The following is a 26,631-nucleotide window of genomic DNA, read 5'->3' as shown; positions in this document are numbered from 1 at the left end:
TATAATTCAATTTTTTTATTGGGTGTGCAACAACCAAGCCTTTTCAGAGGTTCATCTCAGTCCACGTCCTCAGTTCTAATACTGTTGGCAAACTATTGTAGAGGTCCTTCCCAATGTCATTCCAATGGAATTAAAACTCAAGAGTACCTTGTGTCAAAGTGCACTTACATTAACCTCACTCCCCAGGGTTCAGTCAAAGCCGGTCCCCCGTCCAACAGTTGACAGTAGACTACCACCTAGTGGACTAATCGCACACCTGCAGGGGCACGCCAGCAGAGGCGCACAAGGACGAGGACGATTCCGGATGATTCCGGATGATTCCGATCTCTGGATGATTCCGGATGATTCCGATCTCTGGATGATTCCGGGACCTTTAGACTGTTCCACCCATGGAGTCTGGCGAGCGTATGACACGGTCTGCATGACAATAATGATCTCCAAGGCAGCCGTCCTGATGTGGACCAGGACCCTCCAGCTGAAGCACGTCGGGGCGGAAACGCTACTTGTCTTGATACACAGATCGCGTTTGAGATATCTCCCATGTGGAGTTGGTCCCTCGGTCCTAAAAACATTCAAAACAAGATCCGTCTGGGAATATCAGCCAGGCAAATTCCGACCCGGAAAATGCAAGACTAAATAAAGACTAAATAAAAAAGGCCATCACAAACACATAGAAGCTTGTTGACGATGGACGCCTTAAGTATTGCTACAAGTACGACACTCCATTTATGATCTCAGCCCACATATGACTAAACATATGTGAGTAATCACACACACACACACCTTTATGAGCACCCCTAAGGGTGCAAGCTCTTTGCGCAGCACATCACAGGCTTGAAGAAGAGGCAGTCTGTCTGGGCGCGGTTTCGGTCTGGCTGGGCCTGGTTCTCCAGGGGCCGATTCCACGGGAGCCAGGGCAAAGGCCCTGACCTCACTACGGAAACGAGCCAGCTGCTCCACTACATTCTGGAGGGTTCCAGAAGAGTCTTCAATTTGGCTCTCCTGAGAATGAGGAAGGAACAACAGTTAGACCATTCAAAGCCAAAAAACACCTCAATGCATAAGAACATCTTTGTGTTGACAGAGAGCCGACATTCAAATGATATATTCTTTAACCTCTGACCTTTCTATCCAGCAGGTCAACCCCCAGCACCTCGAAGACTTCCCTGATGTAGGACAGCATTGCCCCAAACACTGCTGGACTCCTCGGTGAACCATCAGGCTGGCCAGCCAAAGGACATATTCATTTTAATATTCATTACACATTTTGCAATGGATATTTGTGGGTGAAATCACACAGCATGCCACTGAACTTACAGCGACACACCCTTTAGTCCAGGACTATTTGGCTAGCGGTGTGTTTTTAGCTTTTCATTCCCACACCCACTCTCTTTGTTTAGAAAGAACAGACATTTCCATTGGACGGTACCTTAGTGATGGGTTGCAAGTGCCGGTTGCCATGGTACACCAGGTTCATAATGGCACCAATTGCTCTCGGTGTATCAAAGTCATCAGCTAATGCCTTCCTAACACTTGCTTTGGTTTCCTCTAGCCTATGAAACACAAAACCCAGGGAGGGGATATTATGTTTTTGCTTGAGGGCCAAAGGGAGGTATAGTCTGGTGAGAGGTGAAAGTGTCAAAGAAAAAGGTGGTAAACACTGAATGTAGGCAAATCCATTCAGGAAGGTATTCCAACCTCTCAAATAGTGACCCCTCTTGTACGGCTTGGCACTGCAGCTGCCCCCTCATGTAGGCCTGGGCATCGTGGGTAAAAGTGTCAATGGTTGCCAGGGAACTTCTGGCTTCAATCATGCTGGCATCGCTGTAGTCAATTGCTGTAGAGATGGATGAGAAGACTATGTTGAACCACATCGCAGTTTGATGGAAACGTACGGATATGCAACACTTCAGATATGCTTCTTACCTGATCTGTATTTAGTCAGCAGGCAGAACATACGGAACTCATTGGCAGAGTAGAACTGCAGGAAATCCTAATATGAATTAACGTGAAGAGAGAAAGGAAACAAAATGGTTTGCTTTCAAACAGACACCAACAAATAGAAAATGGAGATGACATGATGGCAGATGAGTCTGTAAATACGTTATTATTACACATTACAAACACTAATGATTTACAGAGTTCTCCAGCCACTGTTCACCTTAATAGTGATGTAGTTCTTTAGGGACTTGGACATTTTCTCTGTGCTGCCTTTCAAATGTAAATGTCCTGTGAGTAAAAACAAAGAACACAGATTCAATCACGACCTCCTAATGAGGGAGTTCACGATGCATTATTCATGTTATTTGACACATAGGGCCCACCTGAATGTAGGAAGTAATTCCCCCACTGGTCACACTGGTGGTAGGCCTCACACTGAGCAATCTCATTCTCGTGGTGAGGGAAGGCCAGGTCAATGCCGCCAGAGTGGATATCCAGCTGATTCCCGAACACAGAGCTGTAAAGCATCAAAATAAAACTGTCATGAAATATATTGTTTTGTACAGTCTACAGCACAGAACCATCCATAAATGAAACTAGGGACACACACTGTACAACCAGTGTTCAGACCTGGCAACAGTGGAGCATTCGATATGCCAGCCTGGTCTTCCATTGCCCCAGGGAGATGTCCAGAAGGGTTCCTGAGGCTTAGAGCTCTTCCACAGTGCAAAGTCCCGAGCATCACGTTTCTCTGATTCTCCTGGGGGGGGGGGAAACTGTCTCTTGAAGATCCATTCAAAGACAATCCAAGATAACATGCATACAGCATGTTAAACATGTACTTCTGTTTCACAGCTGCCCTATCCATGGTCTTAAAGAACAGCATTTAGTCTACTGAGCAACAGGGAGCAACTAGAAGCCACGAAACAGCCCGTACGCAAACCAGAAACACTCACCAGGCTCTGTAGTTGAATCTCCAGAACCGGTAAGCTTGCCATAACGCTCTCTGATGGACTGGATGTCAAAATAGACATCACCTGAAGGAAAAACAATCAAAAATATAGTACCTACTTCTAAAAATAGTTCATAATGGCACCATGCGAAACAGGTATGATCGAATAGCATGTTTGTCACGTAATTACCCAGTTTTGTGGAATATGCATGTCCATTTTGGATGATTTGTTCAATGTAAGCCACAATCTGAGGTACATTTTCAGTCACCCTCAAGTACACTGCAGGAGGGATCACCTCAAAAAGAAAAGGAAAAAAAAACGGAAAAGTTAAATATGCTACAGATGTTCACTCTTTTTCACAATACATACAGTCATGGGAGTTTCAGTTCATACTGAAACACACAGGAGACAACAAAGACACCTCACAATTCATACTCACACACCTTCAAAGCTAACATGTCATTTTTAAAGTCCTCCTCATATATTCTGGCTAGGACCGTTGGGGATATGTTCTCCTGTAATGACAAGTTGTGATAAACTAACATTGCAAAAATGATTGTTGACTGAATGATGACCGGAAAGTACATTGTCGGCTTACTTCCAAACTCCTTCTTATAATTTTATCATCAATGTCAGTGATGACCATTGCATGGATGACAGTGATTCCAAAGACCTTGGATAGAATCCTCTGCAGTATGTCAAACCTTACATAAGAACTACGACAGGAAAAGAAAGGGAAGTCAAATCAACTGCTGTATGTAGTTGAATATTGATGCTCGACAATGAAACTAAATTGCGGATTACCATGCATGACCCAGATGTGCGTGATCATAGACTGTGGGTCCACAACTATACCTACAGCGAAAGAGAACACAGTACAGCTTTTATTAATGTCCTTATTAAAATGCAACAAAATGTCCCCAAAAACCATGTCTTCCATACCAAGTAGCAATTCCTTCCTGTGCCAGGATAAGTGGCTCTTTCTGTTTAGTGAGACTGTTGTAGGTTGTCAAGCCGGTGTCGAATCCAGTGGGTTTTGTCCATGATTTTCTTGTTCCTGCACAGGATGCATTACATCTGTAGGCTAATGTGCTGGTTGGTGGCGGGTTGAGGGAGACAGTTGATAAACAATACGCGCCTTTTATTTTCCACAATAATGGCTTTAAGGTTCTTGCAGGCCACATCTTCATTGTTAGGTGCAAAATGGTTATAGTTTACCAATGCTGAACTGTGAGTTTGCCCTTTGGCCACAAAGATACCGGGGACACGGCTAGCTCTTCAGCTGCTTGAATGTGTCCTGGTCAATCCGCGCAAAGCCTCAACACCGCCCATTGTGCCATAATAGATACATGTTGCATTAATGTGTTCATTGATGTAATTAGCATTTAAAACACAGTCACGCAAACAAAAACAAGATGCATTTCTTCTTGTACATGAGCTCCACAACATCCGTGCGTCAATATTGCGTCAAGATGACACATTCTTCGCGCGTGCGCAATGTGCAGACATTATGATGGGAACTTCCGTTTTGGTACACAGGGTAGCCGAGTTTTCTTTCCCCTTTTTACTATTCTTTTAGTGCTTTAGGATTGGATAGAGTGCACAGGTTTTATATCCATAATTAGTGTGAGTCAGATGGTTTCCCACAATTTGATCAAATGATTCCGGTGCCTATGAAACCTATCCAGACTTCACTGTGACAAACGTATCGAGCTTTCATTGGACACAATAAAACGATGCACAATCATAACTTTTCTTTTACTAATAAAGGTAGCCTTTAATTACAAGTGCTGAAAAAAAATGACATTTGAACATCCTGTGCATGTCTTCTGCACATGACTTCATATGAGGTGTTATATACATATTTGAGAGACAGACACGCAAACACATTGGAAGGCATTCACACAGGCATGCTTCAAAAGGAGGAGGCATGACATGGCTGGCAAAGGTTTCCATGTAAATCATACCTGATTCCAGAGTAGGATACCAATGAACTGTAATGTCTCTTATTGTCAGTTATTAAAAAGTGAATAATTATTGATCTACTCAACCATTAAGTATTTGGATGGTGGAAAGGTTAAAACATATCTGAGGGTTGATAAACAAAATCTGTCAGGACCCCTTCTTAGTAGAGCAAATCCTTAAAGTGCTTGAAAGTTGTATATTGGTGTAGGCAAAAGACACAAAATAGAAGATGCTTCACCAATCACTCTACTCTAAATCACACAACATTCCGTGTTCTTTGGACAAAGGTTTCGTTCCATCGCAGAGGTCAACTGTCCCTCCAGCTCTGCTCCACTATGGCTGAAACTCTCTTCTCATACTCCCGCTTGTTCTCCTGGTACAGCTGTGCAGCCTGGCTGTTGGCCGGACTGTTTGGGTTCGGTTCATCTAGAAGAGACTGCAGAGACCAGGAAGACGGCAAGAACGAGAGGGGGTAAATTTAGAAGGAAGGGTATGCGGGTGGATTTCCCTTGTGCCATTTTCAACGGACCATCCGATACATATGGCCTACATGCATTACTACTTGTATTATTGTTGATACTTTAATTGCAGATTTTTGATCAAATAATTCAAAATGTACCTGTATAGAGGTGAGAATTGATGATACATCATAGGTTGGACTCCAGCGGTTTTGAAGAATATCTAAGCAAATACTTCCATCTGCATAAACTATGGGAGAGATTATTACCCAATAATTAAGTAGGGGTATGGACTTAAAGCACAAAAGCAAAATAGTGGGCGTTATTTATGTATGAGCATAAGCAGTACAAACCATTAGGATGGAACATCTTTGAAACAAATCGTACAGTTGGTGGTTTGTTGGGATACTCTTCAGTAAACTCTACTGTAAGTTTGAATGTGCCTGTTGTTGACAAAAAAAGATGATTATTCGGTTAATAAATGCTCAGCAAGCGACCCGGCAATAACAAATAAAGGTGCAATTAGCAGTTACTTACCATCTTCAAATGGAGTTCCTTCAGGCCTGTAATGACAGATACAAGTTTTGTCTGAGAAGCTATTAAGGACGAGTGAAGGTGTGATTTTATTTAGAATTGTATATCATTTAAAACTGTTGTAAAGCAAAATGGGTGAGACATGCAGACAGAGTAAGAATATAATAGAATGTCGTTATTTAAGCAAGTGGCCATCTGGTAGGACCGGCTTGAGCTTCAATTAAGCCTATCACACGAGTGTTTCCATGACACAAATGCCAGCTCTAAATGAGATAGAAATAAGAGTCCAACTGTCTAAATTTGCTCACCCAAATATGACTGCATTCCACACCATTATATTGTTCTCTGAAGGTGCACCACTCACGCCAGCTGGGGGGTCCTCTTGCAGTCTGCAGGATAGGAAAACTACATGACGTACACTGGGGGTAACTGTCGTAAGGTCACCGAATATCATTTTTTATTGCAGAGCATAGGCTACGACCGAGCGACAGCTTTAAGTAAACAACCGAATTCCCTCGACATATTCGCAGTCAATTTACCTTTTGAAATCTCGCATGAGTCGCCTTCTTGCAGGGGTAGACATCACTGTAGATTTAAGTTTCTTATGTCAGCAAACGCTGAAAACCCCAAACGTATTTACGTTAAGTTAAATAATAGTACCACTTGTAATTGCTTGCTAAACTACAGCCCTTTCTTCCTGAGAGCAAAATTATGCTCTGTATTTCTGACCTAACTAGAATTAAGGGTTATACCAAATATGGGAAATAGGAGGCCAATGTAAGTAGCCTATAAAAAGGTACAATTTCGAAACATTGTATTCATGGTTTCATCTAGACTAGTCCATTGAAATAATATTCAAACAAATATTTTAATGAGGTACGCTGTCTGATAATATAATGTTATATTTTTCCTAATACAGTTCAGTGTAACACCCTAGTTTCATGTGTAAAATGGAACATTTGGAGGCGGGGCCTTGGTAACGTGAGGCGAGACGGAATAGTTGCGCAGGTGACGCACGAGTGAATGGACACGTGAGCAGGGTGCAGGAGGTAGACGAAGAGATGCAGAAGTGATCAAATATAACATTTCAGAAAGCATTTAATGAAATATTTGCAAGGACAAAAAACGTTAGTTTATAATACAGAATGCATTTCAGTGAAAACTTGCCATTGAGAAACATTCGCATGTCTACACTCCTGGAGTCTGAATAAGCACATTTATCTCTAGATTATATATCTGAGACTCTTGCAACCTTGCAAAAATGAAAAAGCAGTGTAACAAACGTGAAACACTCCATTACATTCAATACCCTTTTAATGGTGATAAAAAATAAACAAACCTAAATGTCAGAGATTGTTTCAAGACAGTTTGACAAATACTGTTTTACATATTTTCTGCTCTAAGGTTTGAAGAAAAACATGAGATGTGTAAGAAAAAGTATTGTACAAACAAAATGATTTCCATCACAAGCAGTGCCATATAATACTAAATAGGCAGTATACTAATCTGTAGTATTGGCACAATCTAACTAGATTCCAAACATAAGTCATATCCCTTTCGTTTTAACACATCTGGCATTATTCATTCTAATAACCAGCACCTTTGAAAAACAAAATGCATTAAATGCAATATCACACACAAACTAATAACCTTACTACAACCACATACAGTATTTTGTTTTACAACACAAAATGTTGAATATTAAAATAAGGATTTCATTGTCAAATACAAAAGAAAAACTGCTTTTTTGTGTCCCTTTGGTAGACATGTTAACACACCAATGATCTATCTGGACATTCTCTTTACTTCTCAGTGCAACACCAAGATCACCGTTGGGTTTAAGGCGGACGGCGTAGGGCACAAAAGGTGCCACCAGGACACGCGAGTGGACAGACGGCCTGGAGGGCTCACCCTCTTAAGACCCGTGGTAGAGGTGCATGGTGCTCAGCACCGCCTGGTCATAGCGCTGCTCGGCCCGCACGCTGGTGCTGTGCTCCAGCCGGCTGCTCGTGTCGGTCAGATCTTCCGCCGTGTCCCCGAAACCGTGGTAGTGGCCGTAGTGCAAGGTTTCCCCCAGGTCGGAGGCCATGACGCCCCAGGAGGGTCTGTGGGAGACACAGCTGCTGGGGCTGCCAGACTGGTGCAGGGAGCCGCACATGTCGGCCGAGCGACGCCTGGACTCCTCGGCCGCCGGCCCCTGGCCAGGCTGCCTGGAGGACAGCCCGTTCCCAGTGGAGAGAGCAGCCACCAATCCCCATGGAGTGCTAAAACCATTGGTGGACACGCCGTTGCTAGCGCAGTGGCCATTGGTGGAGGCCCCGTTTGAGAGGCCATGCTTGTTCCTCAGAGCGGTGGTTTTGGGGTCATCTGCCGTTTGAAAAAAGATATGCGTCACACAGACATGTGATGGTATAAGACAGGAGATATGGACAAGAGAAGGATTTGGCCTGGCAGGTTCATGGCAAGATATCTCCAAACACCAGGTGTGTGTGTGTGTGTGCACGCACGCGCTACAGATGACATCGCCTCAAATCTGGATTTTGTTTTGCCCACACCATCCTTGTGTGATCATCATGAAATGGTTTAGATTGTTATGCGTCAACATGTCCCATTGTACCAATACCTTTTTCTAGTTGATGCCAATGACTTTTGAATCTTTGTGATTGCTCTTGTCCATCCAAAGGTGGTTGTAGTTCACCTGCCTGGAATGTTTTACTGATGAACAGTAGTTGATTCAACTGGAGAGTACTTTGGATTTTACAGCCTTTAGCCACTAGAGGGAAGCCACACTACATTGGCATGCCAAAGACCCATTATGGTTGGGGTCAGTGAGCCGCCTTTGAATCTGAATCCGACTCCAGAGGAAAACACCTGAGCGGTTTTCGACACACAGCATCGTTCAGCACCCCTCATCTCAGAGGTTAATTACAACCCTGTCAAATCATTAGATTTTGCTCTATACCTGCCAATGCTCCATTCGTCTCATATAAACATACTATTGTACAGGTGCACATACTGCACACACTCACAAAAAACACTCCAAACCAAACTAGATTTGTACAAGGGGTGATATACTTTAATGGATCGATATACAGGAATAAAATATTAAGGAAGCTGCCAGAATCACCAAATCTAAGCACACTATAAAACTAACAGAGTTGAGCTGAAACACTGAGTTAAATTTGATTTAGTTTATAAATACAAAGTTGATTATTGGTCATAAAATGTACTACTGGCCACTGTCAAATACAGTGGAAGAGCAGAAAAGCTAGCCTAATATCAAAAAGAGACAGATAATACTGAAATCCCTTTTGCCAGATCCCCTTAAGGAAGTAACTAGCTTAAGCAATTTATGCAAGCATTTGCATAGTCATGCATGTTAATTAAACTGCTACAGTTTTTGACGTAAATAGTCAACTTTACAGTGCAATCAAATTAGTTATGATAGCTTCCTTTTGGATTTACAATCATTGTCAGGACAGGGGAAGTTTGCCCTTAAAAACACACACAACGTTCAATAAAATCTGGAGCACCATGGTTCTCACAACCCAACATAACCATAACACATTATCTTTGGCCAAAACTGTCTAAAACGATGCAGGGTGGATGGTAAACTTGGAATGAATTCCATGGCTTTTCTGAAATACGCCATGCCTGGCTGCCATGCAATCTGTCAAGATTATGGGTATTAATGAACACATGCTTTCAAACAGTAACGCCACTGTCACACCTGGAGCATGGCAACAGAGGCCGGTTACAGAGGAAATCTCATCAAAGTCCGCCACAGGAACCAATAAGGTTGGGCCAAAAAAGCGACACCACACGGACGTGGGTCCAATCAGCATTCCGAACAGAGGCGTACACTGGGAAATGACCAACAGGTGGATGAAAGGGGACGGGTGTGCAAAAACAAAATCCAAAAGCAAGGGACACGTGTCACGGTCAAAACGTGTGGTGTAAACTGCACATCATGCAGGGTTATCAAATAGGAAGTCACTTAAAAATTGAATTTTAAGTCCATTAAGGGCATCCGTAGTAACTGAAAGGGTAAGAGTGCATCTGGTTCCATATTTCAAATCCAACTAAATCCATGCAGAAATATGCATGACCGGCCAGGGTATGAATACATCTTGAACATGAACGTGCCATAAATGCATATCAACAATGTATGGTGAGCAGAACATGACAAGTAGGCATTAGTTAGTTGAGAAAAACATATTATAAACCGACGTAGACTCAATGAAGTGTGACGTCAAGAGACCAGTCCCGCCTGGCTCATATCTTTAAAATCTCCAAATCCTTAACACACCCAGACCCACTATTAAGAACGTGTAGCAGGGTTACAGAGAAAGGCCTTTACAGGTAAGCATAGGAGTTAGTACAGCGGAAGGGGAACTGCACAGTGGTGGGCTGGGTGGATGTGTGAGCCTCTCTGGGGCCAGTGGAGGAGGAGGAGGAGGAGATCTCCTTGGGCCCCCAGTCCTGCTGGGGTCCTGTGCACACGGGCCCACATGCATCGTGGCCAGTCCCACCTGACAGGGCCTCCCGGGCAGACTCGACATGCATGCTCTCCATCTCCACGCCGCAAGCATTCAGCATCCTCATTGGTGGGAGCACACCTGCGGAAATATTGAGACAAATCAAATGGCAGTCCTTCTTGGCAAAAATCGGAATAATTAAATGCCAACAAAAACGTATTTACCGTCGGTTCTGGCTTTCTTGGTGTGGTTGCAGTCCATGTCATCCAGCAGCCTCTTTCTATTGGCCATCCCGTTGAGAAGGCCCCGACCTTGACTGTTACCATTGACAGCCCCATTGGCATGGAAACCATTCAGCTGGTTGACATGGTTTTGGGCATTAGAGAGGAGCTGGGCACACTCCCGGAAGCCCTGGGCATGGGCCAGGTCTGCCGCCGTCAGGCCGCTAGCGTTCCTCAAGCTGTGCGGTGAGAGAAGACACCCTCAGCAAAGCTAACCCTGGCGTTAGCTCGCACAAGACAAGTCACAAGAAAAAAATATTTAACTCTGCCAATCTACTCTGCCGACAGTCTCATTCTAACCGTTGTCCTCACTGCGTGCAAGACTACGATTTATTCTAAGACATCATGAAAGTAAAATGTCTAAACTGGATAAATCTCTTCACGTGAATGTAAACACTGCAACGGGAGATGATCAGAAGCCACACATCAGAAGGGTCAATACTCAGAAAGATTAATTTCCTTAAACACCATTGTTACATTAAGATGTGTTTTTAAAAGGCACCAAAGACGTTGACAGGGAAAGGGTTTTCATGAATTTTCATAATTGAAGGAGAAAAGTCCCACTAGTCAAAAAAGACTTTGGGTCATCTTCAAGGATGTGGGACTAAAACATTTCTTGATGCTTTGTCTTCGAGATAGAATGAACACCCTTTTACTTTGTCTGAACTGGAGACTAGGGTGGAAGTTTCCCACAAGTAGAAAGCACATTTGCGGTAAGAGAAAATACGAGTACAGATGAGGGCTATCAGTTCTCTAAGATGTACCATAATGGACTGTTACATAGACCACTAAGCCAGCTAAAATGTTAATGGGCACTTAAAATCTGGCCTCTCTAAACTGTACCCATCTATAATGTTTCTTACTAAAATGGATTTACTTTTGGCTGACAAGAACTAATTCAGTGAACCAGGTCACAATCTTCCAAATCCAGCAGGTATGTGACTTAAGAATAATATCTCTCCTTCAAAGTTTTGAGAAGAACGTTCAGAAAGCACGTCGTCAGATCTTCATGACCGTTCAGGGTTGGAACCACAAAGAAACGGAGGACAAATCCATTAAAATAGTTCATGTTGCTCCTGTCTTTCAAGCATAATGTGCTGAACTGAAAAGGACTGGTGTGCAGAAAGTACCGTCATCGCCTGTAGACGTGCTGTCAGCAGCAAAGTAGTATGACACGTAATGTGAAAGAACAAAGTGTAGCAATAAATGAAGTCATTTTTCATAATTAACAATCGTTTCTTCCATTCGGGCTCGATCATCTCCCATTCCAGTGTGAACCGAACAAATCTCTGAATCCATGAATGAGCAACTCTAGAGTTACATAGGCTTGGTTTCACCATGACCTGCAGTACGTTTGAATAATAGCCAAAAGGAGCGATGCCATGTTTATCTGAACAGTAAATGTCCTACTTGTCACTCTCAGTTGGATGAATGCCACAAAACACAGGCTAACACAAACACTGGAATGATTCTAAAATGTGTAGACATTAGTTAGTGCTCCAACTCTGCAGTTCTGTCAAATGTACTAAATGTGCTTGTCTGACTAAGGTTCTTTGGCTCTACTGTACACGATGTTTTAAAAAAAGAGCAAAGACACAGTACTGTTTCCACAGATGGTAAGTCTCAGATTTGTTAGGTGTCCAGGAAGGTTTGGCCTTCAACATGAGCCGTGGGTTGAACATCTGGTTCTTAGAGGAAGATTAATTTAATGGCTGTAAGAGGTGTCAGACTTGGCATTACTGGGAACCTCTGAAAATATACATATTCAAAAACTAATCTGGGTAGCTTTCCCCCAAATCACAAGATGCATGTTTGTACATTGCTAGGCCTTGTTGGAATGGACGAGTTATGTTACTATTGGTTTTAACACTAATCGTATAGACACCACACCAACTTTGCGTGACAATTGTTGTCAGAAATAGTACTTTTAGAAATTGTTCATTCATGGATTCGTTGACTCTACTCTAGACTCTTTTTCTAAATGTCTAGTCTATGAAACAACGCTCAAAATAATACAAAAATCATAAAACACCTACAAGTATTAGGTCATAGCATTTAATTTCATGGGAAGAATCATTTTAAAGAAATAAAATCAACAGAATACTTCAGTACACCTATTCCCAGTGCCCCCTATTTAAGAAAAAATAATATGTTTCCAAACAGGATCTGAACTGTCTCGTAAATTGGGAAAAACAAATAGGCGAGTGAAAAAAAGGCAACCTTTCTCATTGTCAGACAACACTCAAGTACTTTGCAGCTATATAAACACAATTACAAATCCATCCTGAGGTTACACAAGTAGGAAAACATGGATCTATTAGAAGTCGCTTTGGATAAAAGCATCTGCTAAATGAATAAATGTAAATCTATTAATTAGATTCAAACATCTAGTAATAATCTACCTAGATGGATTAAAAACATCTAGGAAACGATGTGCTTTTGAGTAGCATCTCTGTCCAGTGGCAAAATACTAAAATAATTGGGTGCAATGTATTGTAATACAGTATTTTATACAGTGTTCTTGGGGAAAACAGGTTATTGAAAAGGACATCTGAACAGTTTTGTGGGGTCTTTCCATCTTAAATTTTGATACTAGCAATAAGCATGAAGTGCTAACTGTTTGTCCTTATAACCCTTAAAATCCCATCAATAGGTTAATGACATAATATATCCTTGTTTACACATGTAATATATACGCCAAAATAACTATAACCGGTCATTTCATATCTATTAATAGGGATGTGTTTAACATCCTATAGAATACAGATCCAGTACATTTTCAAGAGTGAATTGGTAGGTAATTTTGTTTTAACTTTAATCTAACAAGGCATCTTGTCTGACAATGAGAGTAAGACCCATGAGAATCTCATTTAAAAGTTAAATAGACCAGCAGATTTTCACAACAGACATCAAGGACAGATCTTGTTTGTGGAAGCATATGATAATTATCCCCCCCCCTCCTCCCCCCTTCATTCCTGATATGCTTTGCTTCTAATGCGAGGAAACCCCATAAAAACATATTCTAACCTGACCATCTACTGCTATGAAACTAAAACTGCCCTATTCTCGCAGCCCTAGTCCTGAATTTGAGCTAAAATCCTAAAAGGTTAGTTAGCTAGTATCTGAAGTAGATGAGATAAAAAATTAGGTATAAGCAAAGCATGCAGGTCTAGACAGACTATCATGACTGCTCTCCTAGCATTAAAACCAATCACTGCAAGAAATACCTCGCCAGTTTGCCAGTGTGTAGATACTGTAGGAAGCGATAGTGAGAACACTCATTGCCACAACTGTAAGATGTTCGCTGAATCACTTGTGGCAGATTCTGCAGTGCCTATTTGGAATGCTCCCCCTTTCTGGGATTACTTGAAAAAATCAAGTCATGTTCAAATTCAATAGCTGTAAAACATCGAAACGTGTAGGGGTTTTGTTTTTTGTGACAGGACAATTTTGCATAAAATTCTTAGGATGGCCTTTTCATTAGAGAAAAGGTAGTAAATATCATTTAAAATACAGATCTAAGTTAAAACATTCTAAACAGTATATATGTCTGACATAAACAGAGACATTGAAGAATTATGGTTAGCTTGAGACACCTCTCACTGAATGTACAATTTCTGTCCTGGCAACACTTTTCCTTTCCACTGACTGTTGTATGACACTTGTGCCATCACTGATTTGAGGCTGGAAGCTTATAATGATGTTTTGCCATAAATTGATAGCATTTTATGCCGACATGTTGACCCATATCACAAAGCACTTACAATTAGATTTCTCTTAAATTGTTTTTTCTTCACGGTTACAGCAAAAGCAAGATGTTCCTGATTCGCCACTAGCCTTTGTAAACGAAAGTAGACTGGACAGAAAATACAATGGTTTTAAGCTATATAAGGAATGGAATCGACAAAGAATTGTTGTTGAAGCGGTATTTGAAGCGGTATTTGATGATCAAGTGCGTGGGTCAAAAAAATCAGCTCCTTGTTTCCACAAATATGTAAAAAATGACATCGTCCAGGCCAAAAAGAGCCAAACAAGAAATCCCAATAAATCTTGGTGTTCTGGAATGTTTCAGACCCATGGATATGGGCAAGAAAGGAAGACAAGAGAAATCAACTACAAACCGGGTTCAAAGAGATGCTGTAGAGTTTAAAAACATGGATCCATAGACAACCACACTCAAGGAGACGTTCAAGTAAAGCCATTTTGCTACTGTAGATAGTTAAGGCCAAAAACAAATTGATTTTTGGTTATTTGTTCAAAAATATAACCAGTCAAGCCTCTGAGAAAGATGATTGCTTCATACACAATTTTAGGTAAACAATTCACATAAGTAGCATTAAAAAAAGCTAAAGGTGAAAGCTTATTGCTTTTTGCTTGAGTTGCGACGCAAAACAAGGCAGCAGAGGAGATATTTGGAAAATAAAATAAATAAAGGAGTCAAATTTGGAAAATAAAAGAGATTTTTCCTTCAATATTATCTTGGCAGGAAATTGAATGCTGGCAGCCATGCGTTCTCCTTGTTGGGTGCTGGTCAGCTGTTGGTTTAGTCTTCATAGATGCGGGCATAGAATGTTCACAAGATCAAAAGGGGAATGTTCTTCAATCTTCTGTCCAGTAATACAAAAAAATATACCCCATGAATAAAAGGACCTACTTCCTGCCCTCTCTGGAGCAAAGTTGAGGGTTCACGGATAAATAACTGGTTGGGATGAGCAAGCGAATGATAGGCAGGTAGCCCAGCTGTTTGAAAAGCATCCAATCATTGCTTAACCATGTTCAACTGATTTAAGAGAAATCTAAATCTTTGTTTTTTATACTTAAGGGTCTACTTCGTAACGGTTCTAACAATATATACATGTTAGTTATCATATTCAATGGTTTATATGTGTTTTTGTTGCTTTGAAAAATAAACAAATCTACCAATTCAATCAGTAAATTGGAATTTAAATGTCTGTAAAATACTCAAAGAGGAATCGTCTTCAAAACAGGAAAAAACGAATTATACATAAACTCTGTGCCAAAATTTGTCCTGGTTGGTCCACATTATGACTGGCCAGTTTGAGAAAAAGGAGGGGTTAAGTAGGAGAGCCATTTGTAAAACATTAACAAAGCTAACTGACAGAGTAAAACAGCCAAAGACCCTCTTTGCAAAGGTTACGTTGTTTCTTATGGGCACTTTAAAAGAAGGCATCTTTAATTGGAATTTTACTGCAGGGCAAAACAAAATATAAGCTTCCCTGCCAAATCCTCCCCTAATCCTTTTTTTCTACTTCTAAGGTAAGAGCTAACATGCCATGTCTGAAGCTGTCAAAGGAAGGAAAAGCATCACACCATACAAGCAAATGTTGTTAGACAAACTAACAATACTATCAAGGCATTAAAACATGACTAATACTTAACACACTTCCTTTTGGGGGGAAAAAGCATTGACCAAATGCACATTTCCACATAAAAAAATGTTGGATGGATGAATATGAGGCGTTAAAATCATAATGTAACATGTGATAATGGGCTCTTAAGAACAGTAGGAGTTCAGTTCATTAGGAGTCAAGGGACAATGTCCTCTGAAGCCGGCAGGTGCACAGACAACAGTGCAGGGATTCAATGTGATAAGGCAGATGGTCACTAGTGGCACAACCAATCATTGCATTGCTGTGCCAGCTATTGCTAAGGCCTTACATCTGCTGCACCTGCTAACCAAATGATTAATCATTGGGACACTAAAACAAAAGCAGGCAGACTAACAGGGTGACTGAGTTAATTAGATCTGAAATAACTAGAGAAGTGATTAAAAATCATGGGACATCAAGCCAAACTCTTGAAGTGAACATTTCTACTAGGACCATTACATGTTGAAGTCCCCTAAAATCTTGGTACAAATCTTTCTATAATTATATAATATCCATGTTTGTGGGAGTACTATTGGCAGGACAGACTTAACTTGCAATACTTAAGGACTATGGCCATCTGTGACAGTGATTACATTTACTACATCTCACCAGCAAGTAACACTATTCCGTTAACCCTTATTAGGCTGCTGATAAACAATTGTCTACTAACCTTGGAGCAAGAAGCTATGGCCAGGGGTTACAATTCAATTAAGAGGAAATGTGCATTTGCCCCATACCTTGCCAAACATGAATCGTTATCGTAAAATTAGCATTACATTATAACCATCCAATTAATTATATCAATAGATACACAATTAGTCACCACGGAAGCAGATTTATGAAAGGAGGAACCCCAACCACATATTCAAGAGTGGCGTAAAAAAAAAAAATGGGTAGGTATGCAATTTAGCAAGGCTATTTGAATAACTTAAAAGATACAGTAGGATTTGGAGACCAACACAAATAAGCTTATGGCTTGACCCAGGGCAACCCCCCCCCCCCTTTGCATAATGAGTCCATCTGGCTCAATTGGAATTAAATTACAAAAGGGCAGAAGATTACCTTAAAAAAGGTTCTATATTGCCCCATGTCACTTTAAAGAACCTTGAGGAAAAATAACTACTTGTGAACTGATGTGGGCCAAATGACAGGCACTTTTCCCTTTACCCGGACAATGTTTTTCCATCTTTAACGAACAGTACTGGGTGTGCATGTCATTTCTACACAATAAGATAGACACCAAAGACTAAACAGAAAACCATCTACAGAACCGCCAGATTCACGTTTCGATACGCCCTGAGGACGAAATGTGGCACTGAAATCATATGGTGGAGTTCCCCCTTCTTCACAATAACATTGTTTCCGTGGTAACGCAGCTTTATTTGGTGTACAGTTTAGGTGTGGTGGAAGGTGTGCAGGAGGGGACTTACTCAGGTTTAGCAGCCTGTATTAAGAGGGCGCTGATGCACTCCATACTACCCGCTCGGGCTGCCTTGTGGATAGGAGTCTCACCCACATAGTCCTGGGTGCAAAACAGAGAAAAAAAAGGCATCACGTCTACAGAAACACACTGAAATTGAAGTGCGTTGAAGCAAACTGTTTCAAATGAACCAGAAGGATAAATCATACATCTGCGTTGCAAAAATGTATATTCAGAGCCATGCTTTCGGCCTCAGTGGATTCAACAATGTCCGCAGAAGATCGAGTTATAAGCAGCAGTCCCGTAAACGGCTTCATCTAAGCGGTAAACCTTTCAAGATGGGCACAGCTGCAGACAACAGTCTCAGGGGGAAGCGTTGACAGAGATGCCGTGTAAAGATCTGTTTGCTCCAAGCAGACATGGCGGGCACTGGGCCACCAGGACCGGGGCTGAACTCTTGACCCCCTCACCCACCCACCCCCTCACCCCCCCCCACACCCCCCACACCCCCCCCTTAATAGCGCCCCCTGGGGCCGAGGACCACATCAGCACTCTTGCCCAGCAAACCTGCCTCCGGGCTCCACTTCAGCTACTGCTCTGGCGGAATGTAGGTCAGACGGCCCTGTTTTTCACTGTCAGTGATCCGATTCGCGGATGTGGAGGAAAGTGCATCTGCCCCGTCGTGCTCGTTTTTAGGGCAGTGCTGTGACGCCGTGCCGTAGCCTCATCCCCCCCCTTGTGCATTTCATCAGACAGATCAGACAGGGATTACTGGGCCAAGTTCAGCTGTCTTCAGCCTACGCCTGTCTTGACTCTGTCAGACAAATTACACCCCATTGGAGTCGCTGCCCAGAACAGACTTTATTAATAGGAGGTTAATCAACCTCAGAGCAGACCATTTTAGATTGTCCGTTTCACCCCCAAAAAAACATTAAGAAAGTCTAAATTTTAAAGCGTCACAGAGAGAATGAAAGAGGAAGAAGGAGAGGAAGAGAGTGTGCTACAGAGAGAATGCAAGAGGAAGAAGGAGAGGAAGAGAGTGTGCTACAGAGAAAATGAAAGAGGAAGAAGGAGAGGAAAAGAGTGTGCTACAGAGAGAATGAAAGGGGAAGAAGGAGAGGAAGAGAGTGTGCTACAAAGAGAATGAAAGGGGAAGAAGGAGAGGAAGAGAGTGTGCTACAGAGAGAATGAAAGGGGAAGAAGGAGAGGAAGAGAGTGTGCTACAGAGAGAATGAAAGAGGAAGAAGGAGAGGAAGAGAGTGTGCTACAGAGAGAATGAAAGAGGAAGAAGGAGAGGAAGAGAGTGTGCTACAGAGAGAATGAAAGAGGAAGAAGGAGAGGAAGAGAGTGTGCTACAGAGAGAATGTGAGGGAAAGGCTGAGAGAGATGCTGGACAGGATGGAGCCGGGAATTACGCAATCGTGACCTCCTAATCTGATTTGCCCAGCTCAGCCTCTCTGGCCCACAGCCTCTAGGTGCACTTACGCTGTCATGGCAGCACAGATAGGCTGCCCCCCCCCCCCCCCCTCCAGTTCATACTCTGGAGAGGGGGGGTGGCCCCTGCTCGTCCTCCAGCCCAAGCCGTGACGTAGCCTGCCTGCTACATGCTGCTGCGTAAGATGACCAGCGTGTAAGGATTAGCGGGTCTGGGTCTATGGGGTCAGGGGCGTAGTAGTGCAACCTACGGCGCACGCCGTCGACCTGATCCCGTAATAGGATCGAGCGGGTCTACGTGGCCTGGGAGAGAGCTAGTAAAGAACTGCTGAGTGGGAGGAAGTGCAGTCTCGTAGGAGAAATCTCGATTCATGTTGTGAATGAGATATCCGGGCCTTGTGAACCATACTGCCCTACAAAGCCAAAAGACCGTAACTCGCCGAAGTGTAGAACTGAGAAAAACGACTTCAAAGTTTTTGCACTTTCAAAGTAGTTGTCCTGCAAATGCATTTTAGGTAGGACACTGGAAATCTAGCAGTTTGATGTTTTAGTGATTACACATTATCTAAACTAGACATTTTTGAAATTGTTGATCTTAAACTGCACTTTTGACCCAAATTTTGAAATTACAGTAGTATACCATAGTCTATCGTAAGTGGTCATGCCAAGGCAAAATACAGTAACTTCCGTTTCTTCGCTCACTTAGTTGCTTATCACGATATAAACTCTGTATTTTATAAGCCAATGTAACATACACATGGATACCTGTCACAAGACAAGAGTGTTTTTGATTTAACTGCCAGGGTAAGATACTTACAAACGACTCATGTTTGGGATGTTTGGTGTTGAATGCCAGCGAGTAGGCTAAGCTAATGCTAGATGTGTTTATTGTTGCTAGGTTACGTATTAGTTCAATTGAAACCATAACTCCATTTGAACGTTTGAGTGCCGCAAAACAAAGGCAAAGAACCGTAACTGATGTTACGGCATTCTGCATTGGATTTCTAAAGCCAAAGCAGGCTTTTGGAAGGTACGGTGAAGACAACAACCTTATTTTCTCTGAAAAACAGACGAGTTCATTTAAGATATTAGGCCACATGATAAAGCAGACCTTAACTGTTCCGAAAATGAAAAAAAATCATTTTTGACAAAACTGAAGTTACGGTCTTTTGCCTTTGCACGGCAGCATAGGTTTTGGAGCGCTGAGGCGTCCTTTTGTTTAGCAACCTTTTTTTGTCCCCCCTGAGGGGCATTTTGTTCTGCAGCATGCGAGTTGTGCCGGTCGCGGTCGGTCTGGTAGGCAGGTGGTCAGTGGTGGTCTGTGGAGTCAGCAGGGTGGAGGTTTGAGACGCACCTGTCGGTTGATGTCGGCCCCGGCCTGCAGCAGCCACAACACGCACTCCGGGTGGCCCCCGAACGCAGCGATGTGGGCGGGAGTCTGGGCGAACCTTGTCGTCATGGCGTTCACCTCGCAGCCCACCTGCACCAGACGCATCACACACTCCAGCTGCGGGAGGGAGAAAGTGGACGGAAAGGGGAGAGAGCGCGGGGGCAGGGAGGAATAAGCATTACATGGACCACGTGACTTTACCAACAACGCATGCTCGTTTTCTCGTGGAGTGGTTTCCATTAGGCAACGCATTAATGATCAACTTCACTCATTCTCTGACAGTTAAGTTTCACTTTATAAACCTCTGCTTCACACATACGACACACCAATGTATAACTAAGTGTGGTAGTAAAATAAACATGGAACTTAGACCAATTATATCCATCTTTTCAAAATTGCTTTTTCACATCACAGTAGTCACGCTTATCACATTTTCCCCCTCAGGTTCAGCCAAGGCCATAGACTTGGGTGTGTTCGGCACAGAGTTGTTTTGGCGGGAAACTTGTTTTCCCAGAATTCACAGAAACATTAACTCTGGCCCCTCCCTAAAAGATAAACTTGTCTAGGTAGACCTTTTGTCTGCCAGCTGCATGTCCCTTGAAAAAGTGTGTATTTGTATTTATGTAACATTTCAAAAACAGTTTAAGTCTGAGTTAGCTTGCTGACTTGCTTTTATCCCTACTGTGTATATTCAAAGTTTCTCAGAAATAATAGTAGTTGGCCATTCTTTGACTTAGAACAAGGCTCTGGTGTTGTCTTTTGAACACCATAGTAACTCATGATTTGTAATCTCTCCTTCACTCAACCTTAAATCTCTCTTCCCACTTCAAAAACCTGTGGAACCTTCAATAGAAAAAAACCTTGGGAAAAAAAAAAGCTCCTCTCTTGTACTTGAAACCCACACAAGGCAGCTGCAGCCGTTGGGTGGGAGAAAGAAAAAAAACACTGTCAGCAGATGTGAAGGGGTTGGCTCTTTTCTGCCAATTCTTTCCTGCTCTTTTTGTAGGTTCCCCCCAGGCTCCCTGAATACCCAAAAGACTCAAGTTCAAGTCAGTACCAATCCTCGTGCAAAGGAGTCAAAAGGCAAATTTGCATGACAGAGATTTCTTGAAATAATCACTGTAACATTTGCATGCAAAGGGCCTTAGCCGTTAGAAAACTATTAATCCATGTTCCAAAACAATTAAGGTAATGGAGAATTAACAACTACTACCTTGCATTAATGAGGTAATTTAGTGCCGTGCCAATTATCTTTAATGAGCAGGTTGCCCCACTTGGCATCATGATCCTTACATCTTGAAATTACACTAGTTTAGCCAGAAATGTGTACATTTTAACTACCAAAATAAAAACACCCTGTGTGTGGGTTAAACATGTTTTTATTTACTTAGCCCGTACTAGGCATTAGGTAATTCCACAGTTTAAACCGTTTGACTGTTACGACTTTGGCGCTTTGATGATCATTGGTCAAGAGTAAGCCAATGAAAAGCTATGCGACGCCATCAAAAAATGAAGAAAAAAAAAATTGTTAGTAAAACAGACTCTCGCAAAACAACAGTTTACTTTGTGAATCAATTGCTGTTGCAAGTTTAAACATGTTTCAAGACACAGCATGCTTGTAGTTGAACGTTAGTCAGCGTTGCGTTTTCATTGTATTGTGCCGAACTACGCATGTTCTTATTCCACTTGAAATTACATATTGCAAACAGTGTATATATTACAGAAGTAGCACTAGACTAGATTGGCTTATTGGTAGCATTTTGATTATTTGGTGAATGCTAGCCACGATAACGGTGAATGGTTGCAAGCTAACTCAAAATGGCACGATTCATCGCCTTCGATGTGTCTCGATCCATAATTAACGAATACTACAATGGCAGTTTACCTTCCCAAAATGCGCAGCCCAGTGAATGGGAGTCCATCCATAGAAAGAGTCCTCCGCTATTAGGTCAGCTTGGTTTGTGGTGCACTGGAGAAGTGAGCACAAAGCACCGACGTCTCCATCCCTGCACGCCCGGTGAAGAGGGAAACGAATATTGAGCACCTCGTCGTTCGAAAATCCAGACTCGATCCCAACAGACATGTTTCAGCTTCGAAGAACACAGCTGTAAGTGAAATGATAGATGTCGTTTCAACGTAGCTATCACAGACAAGAATGCAACTCCTTCCGCGCTCCTGAGAATGATGTTCCTTCACCGGTAACGTGCGCACGGTACACAAAGGAGAGGAAGGAAAGATATGCGCTCCTACTCAACTTAGGCCACAATGAAATAGCGTTGTGGAATCACGGATTGGGTCGCATGTCGCTTGATGTAGCCTACTAATGCAAGTTCTATCAAGACCCGTCATGGAGTTTTTTTTATGACATTAAGTCTACCGTCAGGCATTTGGTGCCAATTTGTTTCTGATTTATTTGCTTCCTATTCTAAAGTATGGCTAAAAGCACACAAGCAGATGACAGTAAGTTTTATGAAATATGTGCAAATTGAACACACTAACACACACCTCCTTGCTCAAATCTTAATAATTTCAAGTGTGTTCACGGTCGCACAAGGTGTTCTGAGGTTAAAACGTATTTCCTTCTCTCCCTACTGCCCGCAGTGCATTCATATTTTACAATATCCAGTAAGTCAACGTAATTCTCCAAAAATACACGACAAAATGTGAATTAAATGTCTCACATGGCAGTATAGTATTAAGACCATCTCTTGCTGGACTAAGTAACACCAAAGATATTGTGTCGACAGGAGAACTCTGCCTACCTGGCTTATAGACGACACAATTCAGTGTGGGGCTAAACACACAATAATTCAAACGATGGACTCAACGAGCAAACTGGGAAAGGTATCCTAATAATTCAGTTATCAATTATGTGTCACTAGTAATCTGTCTACAATTTTCTTGGTACTGTACATTTTGGAGGCCCCCAGCTAACAAGGTACAGTAGGCTACCCATCACCTCAATGAACCTGATCTGCAGTCCTGTAATTGATAGCTAAATAAATATATCTGTCACGTTTTGAAAATAATATAAACAGATTGAGGGAACCTTACAATATGAGTCTGTGAGTAGAAGTTATATTGTCCCTCAGAAAAAACTTGTGTGTCGCTAGCTGGTGGAAAACTAGCACTGAATGTAGTCCGTAGCTAGCTAGCGCTACAAGACTGAGAGGATTACGCCCTCTCTTCTCTACGAGTTTGTCCACCAGGCGGCATGCAAGGTTCATTATTCATGAATTAAACTCAGCACAAAACGTGTATTACAACACTTTTTTTACAGGATGACAGCCGTGATAGTTTTGTTATAGTAAGGAAAAGAGAGTTGGAGATGTTGACCACGGAAGTCATGCAGCTCCGTGAGTTCCTGCCCCAAATTAATGGAGATCTGGTAGAAATTGTGCATAGATCCCGTACTGCACAAACAAGTAAGCCAATCTAACTTGCTATAACTATAAAGCCTGCTCTAATTTGGCAATAAATCATGTCCTTTGAAAAATGCATAAATGACACGATATCGTATCCAAGAAAATAATAATGAGATCCAGTGAGACTGTTCTGTTTGTGCTGTAGTGACTAATCACCTTGCCCAGGATCAAGAGCAGCTGAAGCAAGAGTGCTTGCATCTCCGTTCAAGACTGGATGCAGCTCAGAGTGAGTGCCAGAAAGAGAGGGAGGTGAGGGACAAAACGTTTCCACGATGGGCATGCACTAAAGTGTTGAGAGGGGATCTTGTGTCAAAGTCGGGAGTTTTCTTTGTGTCCGTGTTAGGGATTGCGTACATATTTGTGCGTGTGCGTGTGTGTGTGTCACCAGGAGAAGCTGGTTCTGAGGGAGCAGCTGTGGGAAGGCCGGGAGCAGCTCCAGCAACAGGCTGAGTTCTGCACAGGGCTCGGGGCCTCCGCCTGCACCCTGCTGTGGAGTGCCTCCAGCAAGGAGAACGCTGTCAAAGACATCCTAGCCGATGTGAGTCCCTCCCGTTCTCTCAACGATTCATCAGCCTGGGCTCCCTCTGTAAACGTTTGCCCACAGCCACCCCTGGACTCCTCTTTACTGAATGGGAAACATATAAACTGTGTGTGTCTGTGGGTCACAGGGTAAGCTGGAGTCCTTCCTGACTCTAGCAGGTCAGACTCTGGAGAGCTTTGTAAAGTCTATGGATGGGGAGGTTGAGAATGAAAAGCAGGACTTGAACTCCCATGAGCACCAGTTTGTCATGGCCTTGGCTGGAGTCATCACCAGTGAGTTTCTAGACTGGCCCACAATTGCAGAGAAGGATGGTATCAACTAATTGTAACTATTACTGTCTATGAAATGTTGCTCCTTTCATAACCTGTTTAATTTCCATCCACCTCATTCAAGATGTGGCAGCTGTAACGTGTGGGCGGGACTTCCTGTCCAGCTCAGCCCAAGTCCTTTTAGACACTCTGATGCAGCTACTGGAGCTTATGAAGACTGGGGTGTTCCCAAGCTAAAAGTGTGAGAGTTATGAGTCATTAACACCCAACCATTTGAATAGTCACTGTAATGGTACTACAGGTGGATACAGATGCTTACTGTAGTTTCCTGACTATGGTTGTTTGTCTCGTCACTGTGCAGGTGGTTTGTAGTTATTGTAGTTCCTTGCAAATGGACAGTCTATCTTCTCTGGGATTGAAACTGTGCCAATTCTTCTGGTATTGCGATACAGGTTGATGCTCATGGCTTTATACAACGTCAGCATCAGTGTGAAGGGACTGAAGTACATCAGCGAGAGCCCAGGACTTCTCCCTCTCATCTGGAACCTTCTGGAAGGTAAGGGGCAGAAACAGATGGGCTTAACGTTGACATTTACGATGATAAAATAGCGTGCGTTTCTTTTTATTCGATTTGGTTTTTGTGCGTACATGGAGACATCTGTAAGTTGGTGATGAGAGTGCGTGCGTTCATGTCCCTGGACACGTGGACACTGTGGAATGTGTGTTTATGTGTTCGATGCCAAGCCAGCTTCCACTCAGAGAATCCGACCTCTGCCCTCTGACGTTAGCAATCAGTACTCAGCGTGTGGTCAGGGGATTAAGAACGCTCTTCTCTTTCTCCAATTCTTTCCCCCCTCCCTCCATCTCTCTATTTCTCTCCCTAACCTTTTGGTGTTTTTCTCTCTCTGAGACGGTGACCAAGACGTCTGCCTCCACTCCCTGCGCCTGCTCCAGTCCCTGCTGTTGGAGGCGGAGGTTGTGGCCCTGGTGCGCCCAGGGCTCCCGGACCCTCTCCCTCTAGCCCGCATCCGCCAGCTGGCCTCCAGCCGCCACCCGGCCCTCAGGCAGACAGCGCAGGAGACCCTGGAAGATCTGGACTCCCTCTGGGACGGCTCCCCCCGGAGCGCAGCACCTCCGAGTCCGACCGAGCATAAGCAAAGTCGCGCACGTCCCGCTCGCATGAAAGCCAGGTCGGCCATTCTATGCGTTTTGGATCCGTGAGCAAACCTTAATGAGTTTTTTTTTTTCCCATGGTGGACTGGTCATGTGAAAGCCGAGCCTGCCCTTTCCCCTCATTGCCTGGGGAAGACATTACCCCTGTCAGGGCCTTGAGGACTGTTGTTCTTGAATGCCTGGCAACTCATTAGGGAAATGGCTCTGTTCTTGCTGTAGAACTGCCACAAAGGAACCGTTCCATGTTGTTTGTGTTTGTTTCATGGGAGGGTCTTGCGACACAAAGTCATTTGCTTCCAGTTTGGACTGTACGTGTGGTATGTTGATGTTGGCATATGGTGGCCATATGTCGTAAGTTCCATAGGGACTTTATTCGTTTACAAGCTGCTTCTGGTGTTCTGTCGCTCAGCTGCTAAGGACTGAAGTTACGTTCATGTTACATTTGGGTTCAAATGTTTTCACTGCCATTAAAGCTGATTTTTCATTCCATTCAATGTGAAAATGTGAATTGTGATATACCGTCCGAGGTAAACGTCTCCCTCCTATTTATATCCACATATCTTCTTAGACACCTTAATCTAATCACTCATACCCAGGTGAGAGGAAAAAATGGGCGAGTCTTTAGGTGAGTCATAAGTGGTAAGTGGATAAGTCTGGGAGAGTGAAGAGATGAAACTTGGGGTAAGCTTTCACTGCACGTGCTCTAGCAGTCAGCACTGCTGACAGTTTAGGATACAGTCTCGTGGGTTTAAGCCACACACTGATACAGATAGCACATAAACACGGGAGTATATTCTGGTCCACGTGACAAGGTATTTGCACTGTCTTTTGAAATGGCTAATAAAGTGTCAAACAGCATCAAAGTTGGGTCTTGAATTTCCAAGTCCACACAGTTATTTGAGTAGTTTGTTTATGAAATATGATGTACTGTCTACAACTTAGACTGGACTGATCCAGACATTGTTGACATCTCAACATG

General features: G+C 42.9%; 4 protein-coding genes across 6 annotated transcripts; 1 reads left to right on the top strand and 3 right to left on the bottom strand.

Moving 5' to 3' along the window:
• cars2 (cysteinyl-tRNA synthetase 2, mitochondrial) lies at positions 1-4,357 on the bottom strand. Its single transcript, XM_084668748.1, has 15 exons — positions 3,837-4,357; positions 3,699-3,749; positions 3,493-3,610; positions 3,338-3,409; positions 3,084-3,189; positions 2,898-2,978; positions 2,572-2,701; positions 2,325-2,458; positions 2,162-2,229; positions 1,927-1,993; positions 1,699-1,837; positions 1,430-1,553; positions 1,124-1,222; positions 784-1,002; positions 1-562 (listed from the first exon to the last, which is right to left on the bottom strand). Exons 1-15 carry the CDS (start codon positions 4,082-4,084, stop codon positions 500-502), a joined length of 1,719 nt encoding a protein of 572 aa, XP_084524874.1. The 5' UTR covers positions 4,085-4,357; the 3' UTR covers positions 1-499.
• Positions 4,358-5,032: 675 nt separating this feature from the next.
• Positions 5,033-6,579, bottom strand: LOC146261066 (ubiquitin-conjugating enzyme E2 A). The gene is made up of 6 exons (XM_084667814.1): positions 6,391-6,579; positions 6,160-6,240; positions 5,855-5,880; positions 5,671-5,760; positions 5,479-5,567; positions 5,033-5,295 (listed from the first exon to the last, which is right to left on the bottom strand). Exons 1-6 carry the CDS (start codon positions 6,432-6,434, stop codon positions 5,167-5,169), a joined length of 459 nt encoding a protein of 152 aa, XP_084523940.1. The 5' UTR covers positions 6,435-6,579; the 3' UTR covers positions 5,033-5,166.
• A 352-nt stretch (positions 6,580-6,931) lies between these two features.
• Positions 6,932-23,482, bottom strand: ankrd10a (ankyrin repeat domain 10a). Of its 3 annotated transcripts, XM_084667515.1 has the most exons (7): positions 23,299-23,482; positions 22,130-22,349; positions 20,209-20,361; positions 17,431-17,522; positions 10,554-10,789; positions 10,384-10,470; positions 6,932-8,218 (listed from the first exon to the last, which is right to left on the bottom strand). In XM_084667515.1, the coding sequence occupies exons 2-7, from the start codon at positions 22,325-22,327 to the stop codon at positions 7,767-7,769; spliced, it is 1,218 nt and encodes a 405-aa protein (XP_084523641.1). In that variant the 5' UTR covers positions 22,328-22,349; positions 23,299-23,482; the 3' UTR covers positions 6,932-7,766. The 3 variants fall into 3 exon arrangements, with proteins under 3 accessions (XP_084523641.1, XP_084523640.1, XP_084523642.1); XM_084667514.1 differs by lacking the exon at positions 23,299-23,482 and having other exon boundaries at positions 22,130-22,698; XM_084667516.1 differs by lacking the exons at positions 20,209-20,361; positions 22,130-22,349; positions 23,299-23,482 and adding an exon at positions 19,672-19,794.
• Positions 22,234-26,141, top strand: hsf2bp (heat shock transcription factor 2 binding protein). Its single transcript, XM_084667518.1, is given in 11 exon segments — positions 22,234-22,351; positions 22,846-22,869; positions 22,992-23,088; positions 23,525-23,669; positions 23,815-23,918; positions 24,058-24,207; positions 24,338-24,482; positions 24,604-24,733; positions 24,841-24,843; positions 24,932-25,035; positions 25,390-26,141. Coding segments are annotated over 11 exon segments (1,239 nt in total). The 5' UTR covers positions 22,234-22,325; the 3' UTR covers positions 25,701-26,141.
• The last annotated feature ends 490 nt before the right edge of the window (positions 26,142-26,631 follow it).

Source organism: Hypomesus nipponensis, chromosome 12 (genome assembly GCF_054491055.1).
Source record: "Hypomesus nipponensis isolate SF chromosome 12, ASM5449105v1, whole genome shotgun sequence".
In the NCBI taxonomy this organism is placed as follows: Eukaryota; Metazoa; Chordata; class Actinopteri; order Osmeriformes; family Osmeridae; genus Hypomesus; species Hypomesus nipponensis.
The sequence above is the reverse complement of the archived record's forward strand: the minus strand, read 5'-3'. Positions and strand labels throughout refer to the sequence as shown.